This window comes from Biomphalaria glabrata, chromosome 1 (genome assembly GCF_947242115.1).
Source record: "Biomphalaria glabrata chromosome 1, xgBioGlab47.1, whole genome shotgun sequence".
Lineage (NCBI taxonomy): Eukaryota > Metazoa > Mollusca > Gastropoda > Planorbidae > Biomphalaria > Biomphalaria glabrata.
In genome coordinates, this window is record NC_074711.1 from 22,315,329 (window position 1) to 22,332,660 (window position 17,332).

Sequence of the window (17,332 nt, forward strand, 5' to 3'; positions counted from 1 at the left end):
ATTCTATTTTATAATTTTCATTGGTGTGTTTCCAATCAAGATTCAAGTATACTATGGTATCCCAGTAAATTGTTTTCTCCCCTTTTTTTTCATATTATTTCTTTGATGACTTTTGTTATCTTTTATCAACAACATTTGTAGGTTATATAGTTAATGCAATGCATCTGTGATTGTAGTAAACAAGGATGATACTAGATGTTCAATTTACAATGTTCACAAAAGATCAGCTGAAGTTTAAATGTTAGTCTCTGACCAACCTGGATGGCTGTCTAGTAATGAGGTATGAATTCTGGACTGTTGTCTTGATGGTCCTGGGTTTGAATCCTGCCAGCCTTCTGCTGGAAGTTTGGGCTGTGATGTAATAATTTTTTAATTCTGAATGCTTAATGTTATTCCTTATCTGCCGGGTGAAGAATTTTTTATTATTTTTTTCTAAATTAATTTTCTTTTAATATTTTTTTTTACTTTTAGAAACAGCAACACAATGAAATAATGTAATGGGAAAAAGTGTTCCCTCCTGTCATTACTGATTAGAACAAAATGAATAACCAACAATTGAATTAAAAGGAGTTTGTTTTATAAATATTTGTCGTTCTTATGAAATAGTCCAATATATATTGTAATGACTCTCTATCCAGGCTCTCTGCAAACACTGCACCACACAACACTACCAATTCAAAGAACTTAAGAACTCAGGGCTCTGAAATAACATAACACTTTGATCTCTAATAAATCACAATCAATACAGTACAATAGGCAATAGATAGATAACTGTACTGCTGTATAAAATCTGTACCAAACTCATACTGGCCTTTCCACCTCACCCTGGACATGTACTGGTTCAACTTAGGAATTACCCTGTCCCTAAGTTGGGTATGTCCAAACATGTGCGGGAAAGTCTTTACGTCCAGTGTTTTTTTTGTTTGATCAACACAATTAACAGGATCTGGTAAACATACATATCATGAACCAAGTTATATTTGTTAAAAAGTCTTATAATAATTTGTTAGAAAGTTCAAATATCCTATTCAACAAATTAGTATATTTATTATCTATCTCTTTTGGCCTACACAAATTATGTTGGATTGTTTGTATTGTAGTAATACAAGAGTGTATGATAATATTATCAGTAAATGTATTGTGTATATATTTAAACTATAATTATGTTAATGCTTGATAATATCCATTTGCTCAAAACCTTGTTAATCATACTCAGGATATAAAGATATTTTAATATCTTTAATAAATTTCATATTGTGTTTTTTTAAAAAGATAAATAGAATAACCTTTTTTGTAGAATACTTAAAATTATATAACTAATTTTTTTTATTGAAGATTTTATAATGATTTATTATACTTGATCATATTTTGCTATATGTTATGATTAACTTTTTAAAAAAGAAATTTCATGGTATGTATTTCTAATTGAATTGTGGATTTAAAAAAAAATTAATAAAAGGCTTTAAAAGATTTCAAGCATTTAATATTTATTTTGTATATTTTAGCATTAATTGCTAGATATAACAAGTTTAAAATATTTTATGTTTAGAATCATAAAAAAATAATACAACATATATATATATATATATATATATATATATATATATATATATATATATACAAAGATAGAGAGAGAGTTTAAAATACAGTCATTGTCATATAATCAATTACTGTGAAGCAATATATTTACACAATTAATACTTTGTTGAATAATCTAAATTACGTCATATCTCTCTATGTATAATCATATCTATCCTTCTATCTTTATTCATAATAGCAATTCCTAATGGATTCTCTTTATCTACATTAAGGAATGATTTTTTAAAAATTATATCTTAACATACAAAATTAAGTAACTGATATCATAAAAATATCAGTTGTTTGTAGGGAGCAATTTTGAAACAATGTAAAAAGATATTTATTTATGGTCTTGTCTGCTGCCAACGAGAGCCTTTATTGTAATGTTGATGTAAAATTAAACACAATGGTGTCATCACTTCTGGTAATATAGTTGCTCACACCTGAAAATGGAATAAACAAAAGTAGATACAAGTCTAGTTGAGGACCAAAGAACAATATCTAAACTATAACCTAGGGATTTTTGCCCGCATGTACAGTGAGGCTCATCACATATTACTGGTTAGAATTTAGTGTACTGATACATTAACTCTGTTACTTTTCAAAGGTAGTACCTTCAGTGGAATTCCTTTTTGTAAACGAAGGCCTATAAAAGATGGCGCTTTGTTACACTCAAGCTTCGGTAGGGGGTGAGGCCAAAAAAACAAAACATTTGCTATGCTACTGGCTGGAGTGAATTTTGAGACCTCGCGTAGAGTTTTGGAATTATATTTAGGCCAATATAGACTTGAAGCTGTTGGGTGTGTATACATTTGTACCCAATTCTGCATTTAAAAAACCTCATTAATATGCTTTACTAGGTTTTAAACAATGCATTTGGTTAGGCCCTAACATTAATGTGTTTTCCAAGGCTGATATATAGCCATCAGATTGAAAGTTGTTCTGATTTCAATAAAGTCTCTACAGGTCCCAAATTTTGAAATATATGGCTCCTTTTGTCTCGAAAGGCAATGGATGCGCCCAAGTGAGTCACTGGTTTTGGCTTAATCTTGAGACGGGGCAGAATCTGGTGTGGCTAATCAAGCCAATTCTAGAACGGCAGACTTTGCCACAATTCGTACATGTGTATGCCTCTGATTTAGGGCTAGCAGACAGGGCAGCTTTCTTTTTTTCCCTCTTGATTAAAGCCGCTTCAATTCTTTTGTTCTCAGCAAGGGTTCTCCCAGCACGCACAGTCTGTCTCCATGCACTCCGGTCTTTGGCTATGTTTTCCCACATACTTTCACTGATGCCTGAGGCTCTCATGTCTCGCTTGCAGACATCTCTATATGTTAGTCTTGGGCGGCCCTTGGGTCTGACTCCTTCCACAAGCTCAGCATATAAGATATTTTTCGGGATTCTACCATCTGGCATGCGGGTGACATGTCCGAGCCAGCGTAATCTTCTTTGTGTCAGGAGAGCATACATGCTATTCATATTGGCCAATCTCAAAACTTCCTGATTGGAGACATGGTCCCTCCAAGAGATGCCCATTATTTCCAAGTTTTATAGTAAAGAGCGCAAAAAGTTCTTACCACACTCCAAAGGAATATCGTTAGACAAAATTTGCCACTGTTCCTCGTTAGATCTTGGCAGTCCATTAATGGACTCGACTTGGTAGCCACTGCCCGCATTGCTCACAACAAATCTAAAAAAGTACATAGAAACATAACTAGAAGAACAGATAAGTGCGCTTATTTAACTTCTTTATGACAATGAGGCTAAGAAGAACACATATGATATAGGTTATGGTTGTTTACAATGTCATTTTAGACAGTTTTTAGCAAGTTTAAAATACACAAAAAAATAAAACCTTCGTGACATGATAAATTAGGCCCAGAGTGCTAGTCTCAGAGGCCTCGCGGTCCAAGAAGCCTCGCGCCTCGAAGGTTAATGTCTTACTTAAAAGCCGTGATGCACGATGAAGTTTTTTAGTCTTATTGTATCTGCTTGTACAGAATCATCTAAATCAATTGTTGCGACTCTAGCTTTAGAACATAGGTCTACAACTTTGACAGTGACTGTTGACAGAACACTGAACACCAAAACCGATCGACAGTTGAAATAAAAAGAAAAAGGATCAAACTCTAGCGCTAGCAAATTAAAATCTGACACCGAAACTCACGGTTTAACGTTGAAAAAATATAATTCCCAATAAGGAAGAACATTTAGTTATGACACCAATGATCAAGTTACAAAATCATTTTATATTTAGATCCTGGACTGTGAACGTTTCACCATTACGTCCGTAAAAAGTCATGATATAGTTCGGAGCTCCAAACAGCAGTTTATAACAGAGATGAATGTTTTACATCATAATCATACGCACTTTCTAGTTTTCATTTCATCTAAATAATGTTAAAACTCAATATTGACGTTTATTTAATTTTCTTGAAGTAAAGATTGTACAAATTCAGATGATACAGGAAGCACGTTGCTACTGGAGACACCTCAATAGTATTTCACTAACTTTGGCCCTTATGTTCCAATGAATAGCATTAGAGAGAGGAATAAAGCACAGCAATACAATAGACCAAAAGAACGAAGGCTCATGGAACACGTTGACACAATTTGTTTGAAAACTTAATTGACATTAATTGTGTAGCTTCTCATAAACTGGCATATAGAGGTCACTATACGATCTTTGAAAACAGGCGACTTCATAGAATCAATGAAATTGATATTTGCAAATGATCCTATGTTACAGGAATAAGTGAGAGTGAAATGCAATAGTGAAACAAATCTTAGTGACAACAATCACATCGATGTCCAAAAACAGTTACCCATGATGTGATGGTTCATTGGGTAAAAGAGGCAAATATTCTTTTTTGCTTTTTTTACACTAGATCTAGAGATTCTAGTACAGTTGAACTAATGTCTTTAAATTTTGTAATAGATCTACAGAAACAGGTACAATAGAAAAAAATGTTTTTGTAATTCTTGTCACTGAAACAACTGGAGAATACAAACACATCAGGCGTAGAGGGAGAGAACTGAACAATGGACTGGAGAATACAAACACATCAGGCGTAGAGGGAGAACTGAACAATGGACTGGAGAATACAAACACATCAGGCGTAGAGGGAGAACTGAACTATGGACTGGAGAATACAAACACATCAGGCGTAGAGGGAGAACTGAACAATGGACTGGAGAATACAAACACATCAGGCGTAGAGGGAGAACTGAACAATGGACTGGAGAATACAAACACATCAGGCGTAGAGGGAGAACTGAACAATGGACTGGAGAATACAAGCACATCAGGCGTAGAGGGAGAACTGAACAATGGATTCAAATAGAGTCAAAACTGTCGCGTGGCCAACAGTGCCAACATGGTAGACGTTTGTTTGACACTCAAATCTAAAGTTTTCACCCCAGGCAGCGTCTTCCAGCCTAACAAATGAGATGAAGAATTGTTTCGCCACTACATAGCAGAAGATATCTTAAAAGATATATATGTACCCTAATATTTTCATTGCCATTCGAAATGTATGAACATTAGGCCAACCTGTAAGAGTTCCCTGTTACTTACTTAAGTAAGAGTTGTACAATCTCTGCTGCTTAATTAAAAAATTTAATCTATTGTTTTTATTACTATTTAAGAAATACACAGGGCCAGGCAACACTCCAACAGTTGTTTTTTTTGTAAAGCAGATCTAGCTTCTCAGAGAAATTACGTTAGGCTACACTTATAAAGGAGTTCAGTAAAGCTAAAGACAGAAAATATCTGTTTCTTTATTTCATTTTTAATGACATTTTTATTTGATAATTATTACAAAGTTTTAAATGTTTGTTATTTCATTCGAATTAATAATACATTTGTCTTTTGCGTCACTCAAGGGCCTCACAAAATATACCTTGTCCACGTCAAAGAAAGGAAAGAAGGAGCACTTGTACGAAATTGTTCTAGCATATAGCTAGATTCTAAAGTCTCAACAAACACCTATGTAGAGAATGAATGCCGTGATGAACTTACTTAAATTCACTGGCTGTCTGAGCAGCTATTTCAAGAAAAGACAGCAGCTCTCTCTTGTGGACTCTGGTAACGTCTGCAGTCACTTCAAACAACGGCTCCCTAATTGTGTTTCTGGCTATCAGAGTGACGTTAATACGTTTACCACAAAATCCACAATCAGGTTGTTCAAACTCGCATTGGTTTTTTCTACACAGAAAATACAATTAGTGTCTTTTAAAATGTGAGACCAAAGTGAAACAGACAGAACTAGGTTATTAGATTAGCTACTCCAAAGTGAAATATTTTATACTTTTAATATGTAGGCTTAGAGCCGCTTAGATAAGTTACCCTAAGACTCTACAACACCAACGTAACATAAATGAGAAGGAATTGTATGAAAATGTTTAATTGATTTTGTCTATCTTGGTCTCAAGTTATATGGCACATAAATTATATTTTCTTTAAAAACAAGCAAAGTGAAAAAAATATTATATATAAAAAAGCTTATCAAAGTGGATAACCACGAAATAATAATCACTACTTTATATCTTAGTAGGCTACTGCAAAAATAAGCTCCCTTTTTCTAATTAAAAAAAATTAATTAATTACTACTAATTGATTAATTAATTTGTTTATTTGTCGACCGACTGATTCATGTATTGTCATTGACTATGAATAAATATGCAAAATTTCAACTTGATCCGACAATGGGATCTGGGAGGAAAAACGTGTGCAAAACGTACGGAGGGAAATAGCTCCACATGTACAGCCATATCTTTCAACAAGTACATTTATTTCCCTTTTTCGATACACACAAAAAAATAATCCCCAATAAATAATTAACTAATTGGTTAATTTTTTAAAATTGATATATGTTTTTTTTTATGTAAAACAAATGAATGTTTTAAGTTTTAACTTGATCCGAGAAAGGATGTGGGAGAAATAACGTTGTGAATTGATATAAGCTTTATGAAAAACAAAATGAGGATTATGGTTAGCAGAATCGAACGGTCGATCCAAATGCTTGTTATTTCTTCATGAAGTACTCTGCAATGCTAACACTATCTGCATATTTTTAGTCAATAAGAGAAAGCACAGTCCTATTACATAAAAAAAGGAATACCCCCCACACTATTCGCGCACTAAAGCAAGAGAGACTTATTATATGTACAGCACACTCTAGTCTAGTTCATACTCGAGTCATTATTGTCTAGTTTTTTTTCAAAGTCCGTCTGGGGATGTTATAACTTGATCTAATTGATTACTCTGCTAGAGGACACTTTCAGATTTTAACACATTCTGTCTTGGTATTTGTGGCGCCAAACTAAAAGCGTAGGTAGATCTATGTTTTAGATTCAAGGTAACTAAATGAATCCGGCAAAAGTCAAGTAAGAGTATATATACACATATGCTTACCTTGAGGATCATTCCCTTTAAATGGCTTATTATTAATTTTATTTGCATTCACCACTAGAGATCACACAGGCTGATACAGCCATTACATGCAAATAGTACAAATTAATATGATTTATATTTAACGTATAGGCCTACCTTTTCTTTGAGGATAACTGCGCATGTGCCACGAACTCTGTGGCAATAAACATGCATAAGATGATCAAACAACTTTTGCCGCACATTTTTTACTGCGATGGGAGATAATGGATGCAATAAGGTTTACAGTGATTGGTTTTAATTATTTTAATTCTATCAAGTAACACAAGTTAACATTAATATGGTAATATTTGTCAATTTATGACTGTACCTTCCTACACCAGCTGACATGCTAATATCCTCCTTTAAAAAAAAAACAACAACATGTATATATAATCAGTAAAATTCATGGCTCAATATAAAAACAAACTCTGGTTTCTAAATTGCAAAATCTCCAAAATTTGGCATTGCGCAGACATAGTCTGTAACACATCTAACGAATGTTGTGGACGATTGTTACAGTAATTTAGATGTCGAAAGAAATGTAAAGACTCTCTAACTGATCTCCCATTGTATAAATAATTATAAATCAGCTTTAGTGAATATTGGAATAAAAAAATTGAACCAAGATATGGTTCAATGTGCGACGATTTACTTACATGTTAGGTAGAACAACTTGATTGTGACCAAGCCATAGCAGGAAACCCTTTTATACTCTTGTAGACTCATAAATATATGTTGTTGTTTTGTTTTGTTATATATGTGTGTGTATATATGTATATGTGTATATATATATATTTGTGCTTGATGGGGGGGGGGGTGCGGTCACTGGAACACGTTTACCATGAGGTCATTAGTTAACGTCACCATCAGGGTTTTATGGACATCTTTCTCTTAAACCTTTCTTTCATTGTGTGTGCGTATGTTGTGTGTGTGTGTGCGTATTGTGTGTGTGTGATGCGTTGGAGCTGTTCACTTTTGTTATGTCATGTTTAGAGTTTAAACAATGTTTACTACTGAATGTTTTATCGAACGTTCTTTCCTATCCTAAAGCAAATAGTTCGAGTCTATTCACTTACAGGCACATGCAGAGTTCATTGAGAGTTTCTTGTTCAACTATTCTTTACCATATTTGTTTAGATGTACACATGTAATTCATATAGACTTCGTAATTGTAGATGATCTCATTATGTGACTATGTAGATGATCTCATTATGTGACTATGTAGATGATCTCATTATGTGACTATGTAGATGATCTCATTATGTGTGACTATGTAGACGATCTCATTATGTGACTATGTAGATGATCTCATTATGTGACTATGTAGATGATCTCATTATGTGACTATGTAGATGATCTCATTATGTGTGACTATGTAGACGATCTCATTATGTGACTATGTAGATGATCTCATTATGTGACTATGTAGATGATCTCATTATGTGACTATGTAGATGATCTCATTATGTGTGACTATGTAGACGATCTCATTATGTGACTATGTAGATGATCTCATTATGTGACTATGTAGATGATCTCATTATGTGACTATGTAGATGATCTCATTATGTGACTATGTAGATGATCTCATTATGTGACTATGTAGATGATCTCATTATAAGACTATGTAGATGATCTCATTATGTGACTATGTAGATGATCTCATTATGTGACTATGTAGATGATCTCATTATGTGACTATGTAGATGATCTCATTATGTGACTATGTAGATGATCTCATTATGTGACTATGTAGATGATCTCATTATGTGACTATGTAGATGATCTCATTATGTGACTATGTAGACGATCTCATTATGTGACTATGTAGATGATCTCATTATGTGACTATGTAGATGATCTCATTATGTGACTATGTAGACTGGATGGCTGCTTGGTCGTATTGCTAAACGTTTCAAAGTGTCACATTATGGCCTCCAGTTTGAACTCTGCCCTCTTTCATCCCCTGGTGCCCTACAGAAGGGTTTAACAATTTTCATTTCTGGATTTAAAAAAAAAAATTTCCTAATTTTTACTTTGCAGCTCTTGCGGTCTATTAACTTTGTGGTCCCAGTCGTTACTTTGAGTCATACTGACGAAAGTCCACAAACGTAAAGCACAAAACTTGATTGCTCTTAGGCGAGAAGAATTAAAGGGGCGTTATCCTGTTTGGTGTCTCCATAATCCTCCCCAATCAATTACTAAGACTTCGTTCAACTTTCGGTCCAATGCCTGGTAACTTAAGTCTCTTTATAGAGTTATATATTGGGTGACGTCAGTGACTCTACGTTCTTAAGGAAACTGTCAAGAAACATACTGGTCATAAAAGAATGTCTTTGGTTTACACGATAGTCAAAGTGAGAATTAAAACAAGAACAACATTTTTTTTTAACTTAAAAAAAAAGATAATTTTTCTTGTATTCAACTGATAGAGTAATTTTTTTCTCTTAATAACTGATGAATGTTAGATTTAAAAAAAATGGAAACTTTATTAAACTCTCGAATAATGCCTACACGTCAGATTTAATGTATAATTATAACGGTCAAACTAGACTACTTAAGTTTCCTAGAGTGGCAAACGAACTAGTAATTCTTCTCCCAACGAGATACATCAACTGTCAAATTTCGAGAAAATTCGTTAGAGCCTTTTTCGAGATCAGTGTCCATGTGGGAAGGGGTGACTAATACAGGTATTGTAATAATGATTGAGTACAACAACAAAACGAAAGAAACGAGGGTTGAGAGATAGTGAACAACGTCAAGTAGAGTAGCAACTTTATAACCAGTAGGGACAAAGTCAAGTCGAGTAGCAGCTCTGACGTGCAACTTAACAACCAGTAGAAACAAAAGAGAGATCCTAACCATATCAGTATATTCCAAAACCCTTGGAGGGGCCCTAATCCTGCCTCAACCAATCTTTCCAGAACCCTTGGAGGCCCTAATCCTGCCTCAACCAATCTTTCCAGATCCCTTGGAGGGGCCCTAATCCTGCCTCAACCAATCTTTCCAAAACACTTGGAGGCCTTAATCCTGCCTCAACCAATCTTTCCAGAACTCTTGGAGGCCCTAATCCTGCCTCAACCAATCTTTCCAGAACCCTTGGAGGGGCCCTAATCCTGCCTCAACCAATCTTTCCAAAACCCTTGGAGGCCTTAATCCTGCCTCAACCAATCTTTCCAGAACCCTTGGAGGCCCTAATCCTGCCTCAACCAATCTTTCCAGAACTCTTGGAGGCCCTAATCCTGCCTCAACCAATCTTTCCAGAACCCTTGGAGGGGCCCTAATCCTGCCTCAACCAATCTTTCCAAAACCTTGGAGGCCCTAATCCTGCCTCAACCAATCTTTCCAGAACTCTTGGAGGCCCTAATCCTGCCTCAACCAATCTTTCCAGAACCCTTGGAGGGGCCCTAATCCTGCCTCAACCAATCTTTCCAAAACCTTGGAGGCCCTAATCCTGCCTCAACCAATCTTTCCAGAACCCTTGGAGGCCCTAATCCTGCCTCAACCAATCTTTTCAGAACCCTTGGAGGGACCCTAATCCTGCCTCAACCAATCTTTCAAAAACTCTTGGAGGCCCTAATCCTGCCTCAACCAATCTTTCCAGAACCCTTGGAGGGACCCTAATCCTGCCTCAACCAATCTTTCCAAAACTCTTGGAGGCCCTAATCCTGCCTCAACCAATCTTTCCAAAACCCTTGGAGGCCCTAATCCTGCCTCAACCAATCTTTCCAAAACCGTTGGAGGCCCTAATCCTGCCTCAACCAATCTTTCCAGAACTCTTGGAGGCCCTAATCCTGCCTCAACCAATCTTTCCAGAACTCTACAGTGACTACCTACACTTTTTTCTACAACTGAAAGAGGGCTTTTTTTTTTCATAGAATTTCTATCTTTATTAGTAGCACACTCAACTATATTTTCAAGCTTAATATCATGACACGCAAAATATATAATAATAATAATAATAATAAAGGGCTTATATTAGGGAAAGAACTGCACATTGACAGTCATATCTCTTAATTCTGTAAGAATTATTTCTCATTTTATATATCAAACAAAATTAATTAGTTGATTTTTTAAAATTGATTCATGTTTTCTTCAGGACAATGTATAGTTGTGCGAAGTTTCAACTTGGTCCAAAAATGGGAAGCGGGAGAAATGACGTGTACAAACTTTGTACCAGACAGACAGAGTGAGTTGATATAAGTTTTGTACAAATATAGTCTCAACACACTTGTATTTACTTTTTCTTGTCTCCCTTGCTACTAGACCGTTATTTTTCCTGAAGCATGAGTTTCACGTCCGTTCTTCCTTGACATATGTACTTTAATAATACATGTCAGATATTTACATAACTACAGAACTTATACATAAAGTGTTGTGACATCTCAACAAGAAACTAAAGGACATAAAGTGTTGTGACATCTCAACAAGAAAGGACATAAAGTGTTGTGACATCTCAACAAGAAACTAAAGGACATAAAGTGTTGTGACATCTCAACAAGAAACTAAAGGACATAAAGTGTTGTGACATCTCAACAAGAAACTCAATGATATAAAGTGTTGTGACATCTCAACAAGAAACTCAATGATATAAAGTGTTGTGACATCTCAACAAGAAACTAAAGGACATAAAGTGTTGTGACATCTCAACAAGAAACTCAATGATATAAAGTGTTGTGACATCTCAACAAGAAACTCAATGATATAAAGTGTTGTGACATCTCAACAAGAAACTAAATGATATAAAGTGTTGTGACATCTCAACAAGAAACTCAATGATATAAAGTGTTGTGACATCTCAACAAGAAACTCAATGATATAAAGTGTTGTGACATCTCAACAAGAAACTCAATGATATCACAGCGATGCCGTAAATTCGGCCCTAGGTGGAGTAAAAAACAAGCAATAGAAAAAAGAATACTTTTTAAAACCAAAGCTTATCTGGGGGGAAATAACCGTTAATTACTGCCATTTATCTGAAAATTACAATGTTTATATCACTTTCTGTTATGTAAAACACAATTAATTCATTCTAAATGATTAACTAACTAGTTAATTTTTCAATTGATTCGTGTATTGTTATCGACTATGAACAATTATGCAAAATTTTAACTTGATCAGAGAATGGGACGTTGGAGAAAAAACGCGTCAAAACGTAATAAGGGGACTAAATTCATACGTATATCCATATCTCTTATTAAGTAGCGTTTATTACCCTTATTTAGAAATCAAACAAAATAATTAATAACAAAAATTAACTAACTAATTGTATTTTTTTTTTGATTGATTCATGTCTTGTCAGGTTAAATGAATAATTGTGCAAAATTTTAACTTGATCCGAGAATGGGAAATGGGAGAAAAAAACATGTTCAAACTTTTACCATACAGACAGACAGACAGAGTGAGTTGATATAAACTTTGTAAAAAGTACAACAGGGGGAGCTACCAGGTTATATCACAACGGCGATGAATTTCTTTTCAAGGTCAAACATAGCGCATAAACAAAGGGCAAATGCTTATTTAGGTTTATCAAGTGGCATGTGCACCTTGTATACATAGACATGTGACAATTAAAACTGGCTAATTAAAAACTGTAACTTTTTTTTGCTATAGAAAAAAGTGCTGTCAAAAGAAATTATGTCTGTCATCTTTTCTAGTTACAGAACAAAAAGTCCTTATATGCCAGCAATCTAAATATAGCTGTTGCACAGAAGTCAAGTTGAACATTGTTTTTAAACAGCACACCACTAAAAGCCTTACCGGCTTTTCCCTTGGTAGACTGCTAAAAATGCAGATGAAGGAGAAGTGTCCCTTTTGTTACAAAAGCGAGTGTTACAATAGTGTTACATAAGACAAATAGATAATTCAATCATTGAGTAAAAAATTGTACATAGATCCAGTGGCGTCACTAGGGTGGGTGTCACCCGGTGCGGTCAGCTCAGGGTATCACCTCCTCCCCCCCCCCCCTTAAAAATCTTTCTTTTTCGTGTGTTTGTTGCACTGTAATATATCTAGTTTATAATGACCTACGTTATTGGAGTGTTCAACAATTCTAAAATGAGTGCCTATACAATTTTAAAATTCAGTTGTTTATTACAATTTATCTACAGTTCACTGTGTTTGTGTAGTCATGTGGAACTCTGCACGCATCCTTAATCTTTGGAGTCATTGCCATTAATATATAGTTCAATTTTGCAACAATGCAACCATAAGTAACTTATACTGTTGTTTTTTTCTGGATTTCAAACTTGAAAACTTATAATTAGCTTCATCAAAGTTAATGTCTTTAACCATCTCATTTTTTATAAAATTCCCTCTCATGAAAGAGTTGTTTATTCCTATGTCTCAAAAAGTTCTTAATTTTAATTTTAAAAATCTTTTTTTTTTCACATTATACCATAGATAAACAGATAGTAAACGGTTGAAGGCTTTGTTAAATGATTTAGAAATATTTTTTAATGTCTTTATAGTGGCATATGAATCATGCACTGTCAACTTTTATTTTCTTCAAGAATAACTTTTATTACCTTTAAGTCCCTTCTCAGAAGTGGTATTTCTGCTAAAATGTCGCCTTTTGAAAAAGAATCATACACGCCAATATTTTGAAACTGACATCTACACTACTTTGTTGGTTGTTGAACTAAAAAATGTTTCGGTTGGATTGCTCCAAATGTATCTGCTACATGAATGATTGCTTCCAGTAAGATCAATGCACACAAGAATGAACTCATTTTCTCTTCTTTAAGAGTAAGTCCGGAATCTTGTGATTTGCTTGCCTGACATTTTCTTCTTGTTTTAAAGTTTTATTTTTTCTGAATCACAGTACTTTTTTAGAAGAGTATTTTGTTATAACACTTTGCGCTAACGTGTTATGCTTTGGTGAAAGAAAAGGTTTAATTAGTCACCAAATTGTCAATAGTTTAAAGATAGGAATACTCTTATGTATCTTTGACTCTCTAGTACAGGGGTCTCAAACTCATATCAGCATGTGGGCCACAGTGGAAAGTAACAATCAGTCAGCGGGCCACACCACGAAAAGAGAATGTTTTTTCATTAATTTTTCAAACACTACTGTCACTGCAGTTAAATGCTAAAATAAAGTTTTTATATAATTATTAATTACATTTATTGTAGTTTATACATGCACAGGCAGTTTAGTTTACTAAAATAAGTTGACGTTGCCTCTGTCACTAATAAAAAAAAAAGCAGAAACTGTAGTTCCCCCCCCCCCAAAAAAAAAAAAAAAAAAAAAACCTATAATTACTAGGCCTACTGCAGATGGCTCGTCACTCATGTTTCTGTCCACTCAGCTGAGAGCGTCTGGCAGAGACCAGACCATCGACGTTAGGCCTGAAGTCGCGTGTAGTGGCAAGCCGCAAGGTTGACCTCAGATGCTCATCAGTCAATCTTGATCGTAATGCTGTTTTGTTGATCTTCATTCTGGAGAAAAACTGTTCGCAAACGTACGTACCTCCCAAACATCGCAAGAATTCTATCAGCTGCGCAAAATAAGTTTGGAAAGTTCTCTCTGGGATGAAACTGGTAGAAATCTGGAACATCAGATTATTTTGCTTTAGAACAGTGTCACACTGCAGGTCCAGTAGTTCAATCTGGACTTCCACTGGAACATTTTTCACGTCAACTGCGAACGGAGTGGCAACAAGGAAAAACTGTGGTTCGAGAGCAGTGAATTGCTGAAAGCGGTGTTCAAAATCTTCCAGTAGTCTGGAGAGGATGTCTACGTAGTCTTTCAGGCGCTGTAGTTCAACCGTTATGCTCTGTAGAAAAGAGAAATGAGCCAGGTTTCCATCTGCCAGCTGAGTGGCCCACAAAGTCAGCTTGCATCTGAATGAATCAAACATCACGGTAATCAGCTAGTTGTGAATTGATTGCATTGAGATGTTGCGTGATGTCAGTAAGAAAAGCAAGATCCGACAAAAACATTAGCTGAGGTATGTCTCTGTCTTTCATTGCCATGAACAATGCTATTTCCCGTCTCAGTTCAAAAAATCTCTGCAGCACTTTTCCACGACTCAACCATCTGACTTCCGTATGATAAAGCAACTCTCCGTATTCCGTTTCTAAATCAGCTAGAAATGACACAAACTGTCTGTGGTTGAGACCCCGTGCACGTATGAAGTTCACCGTCTTCACAACATCAACCTTCTCTGAACACATTGCTGGTGCACCATCCGTAGCCACTGAAAAAAGTTTTTTCCCACGGTAGCCCACACACCTGTCAATACAAGCTTCCAGTTCTTGAAACACGTCGCGTCCAGTCGTCTTTCCTTTCATGGCTAGTAAGTCCAATAGCTCTTCAACAATGTTCAAGTTTTCGTCGACCCCACGAATGAATACGGCACAATATGCGGTGTCTGTTACACCAGTATACTCGACCAGTGCAACGGAATATGCTACAAAGTCTTTTGCAGCGGCAATCAGTTGCTGTTGAACATTTGTCGCTGACTCGGTGATCCTGCTTGCAACTGTGTTCGCAGACAAACGTATGCCTTCGAAGAGTTTCTTTTTCTCGGGGCAGATAATTTCACACGCCTGTAACATACACTCTTTTACAAACTGGCCTTCAATGAATGGTCGTGATGCTTTTGCTATCATCTCGCTAACAACAAAGCTTGCTTTCACGGAATCTTGACACATGTACCCCATCTCTCTCCATCTCCCTTTCTTTCTCCTGTTTCGCTAGCCGCGCGGCCAAACGGTCGGAGCAGTGATATAATGGTGGCCAGATTCTAGCCGCTATCGGCCAGCGGTAAGAATCAGGCCACCGTTTACCCAGCTGAAAGCCTAAGCGGTCGGTGGGCGACAGTGACAAGTCATTTACTGATTTGTGCAGTTGTAAATCATTTCACGGCTTATATGTGGTCATTGTAAATTTTATCTAATTTTTTTAAAAATTCCCGGACGTGGTAGGGGGCCTCACAAAATAGTTTCGCGGGCCACAAGTGGGCCACGTGTTTGAGACCCCTGCTCTAGTACATCTCCCCCCGTACTCATCCATGGTTCCAGAAATTAAAGCTGCTTTTTCATATCTTTGAGCTCCACATATAAATTCAAGCTTCACCTTGGCTAGAGCTTCTTTTACAGAAAAATGAAAGAAAATCATCTTCAGAAATCTCAATATTTTCCAATTTTAAAAAGTTTACATTAATTACATGTGAGATTTCAATCATATTTTATTCATGAAGAATGTCGTCATTTGTTTAACAGTTAAAACATTTTTTGTGGGAATAAAAGCAGTGTTCATATTCATACATGCAGCTGGTATACATCTGAAAGTAAGGTTTCACGTTTTCCTTGTGATATTAATTATGAAATAACATTTTAAACATTTTGATAGAATTTCATTTAAAAATTTAAATATGTTTAGCCGAAATGAAAAATAGATCTATTTATTAATTGTGAATAACATGTTCTAATATTTACCCACTGTCATTTTTTTAAATTGTCAGTTATTCACAAAGTGCCTTTTTTTCTTGGGTGTCACTCCCCCCCCCCCCCCCCCGGGGATGTCACCCAGTGCGGACCGCACCCCCTAGTGACGCCACTGCATAGATCTACATAAAAAAATATATTCAACTGCTCAAGCTTTTGTATAAAAGGAAGGGCTAAATAGCCTTTAGTCTCAATTACTTTATGTAAAAATTACATTCGAAACATGGAAGTTTATATATTTATGATTCGAAACTTAACATTGTACCAACTTGAACTATGTTAGCAGCTTAGCCCATTAGTTTTCCTTCTGCAGTTGGAAACGTTTTCCCGTTTGTGTCCTTAACCGTTGTAGAACGTTTCTAAAACCCCCATTGCTTTAGATTTTTTAAAAAGAAGATTTCTTCTAGTGGCGCTGCAATCATTTTGGAGATTACCGATTCTATTTTTGAAAAAATTCTATGACACTCGTTGATATCCTTACTTTTGGTTAAAAATATAATAGCCACTTTAAAACAGGATTTGATGTTTTCACTGGGTTTGGTTGTTTCAAATGTTACTTCAAATGTTCATTTCAATTGTCTTTTTTTTTTTTTAACACCAGTGCGCTAAAAACGAAGACACTTTTTGCCTGCCATTCTTCCTTTTTCTCCTGCACCCCTTACACTGACGGGAATCTTTCTTAAAACCTGAATGTAGATTTTTAATATTGTGTAGCACTTCATTTATAGAACTAAATCAGCCAAATGAACTTACACACACTTTTCGGTAATTGGATAAGTGATGTCATCTAGCTAACAAAACAAACAGGATTTAGCTAAAACGAATTCTATTCAAAGATTACAATAGCTTCGTAGGTTGTACTAGAAGTTA

At 35.4% G+C, this 17,332-nt stretch overlaps 1 protein-coding gene across 2 annotated transcripts; it reads right to left on the reverse strand.

The window, feature by feature from the left end:
* Window positions 1-701: 701 nt before the first annotated feature.
* On the reverse strand, window positions 702-7,738 carry LOC106073785 (cobalamin binding intrinsic factor-like). 2 transcript variants are annotated; one of them, XM_013234439.2, is made up of 5 exons: window positions 7,666-7,738; window positions 7,127-7,218; window positions 5,597-5,782; window positions 3,153-3,265; window positions 702-2,021 (listed from the first exon to the last, which is right to left on the reverse strand). In XM_013234439.2, the coding sequence occupies exons 2-5, from the start codon at window positions 7,210-7,212 to the stop codon at window positions 1,954-1,956; spliced, it is 453 nt and encodes a 150-aa protein (XP_013089893.2). In that variant the 5' UTR covers window positions 7,213-7,218; window positions 7,666-7,738; the 3' UTR covers window positions 702-1,953. The 2 variants fall into 2 exon arrangements, with proteins under 2 accessions (XP_013089893.2, XP_013089885.2); XM_013234431.2 differs by lacking the exon at window positions 7,666-7,738 and adding an exon at window positions 7,338-7,384.
* Between the last annotated feature and the right edge of the window lie 9,594 nt (window positions 7,739-17,332).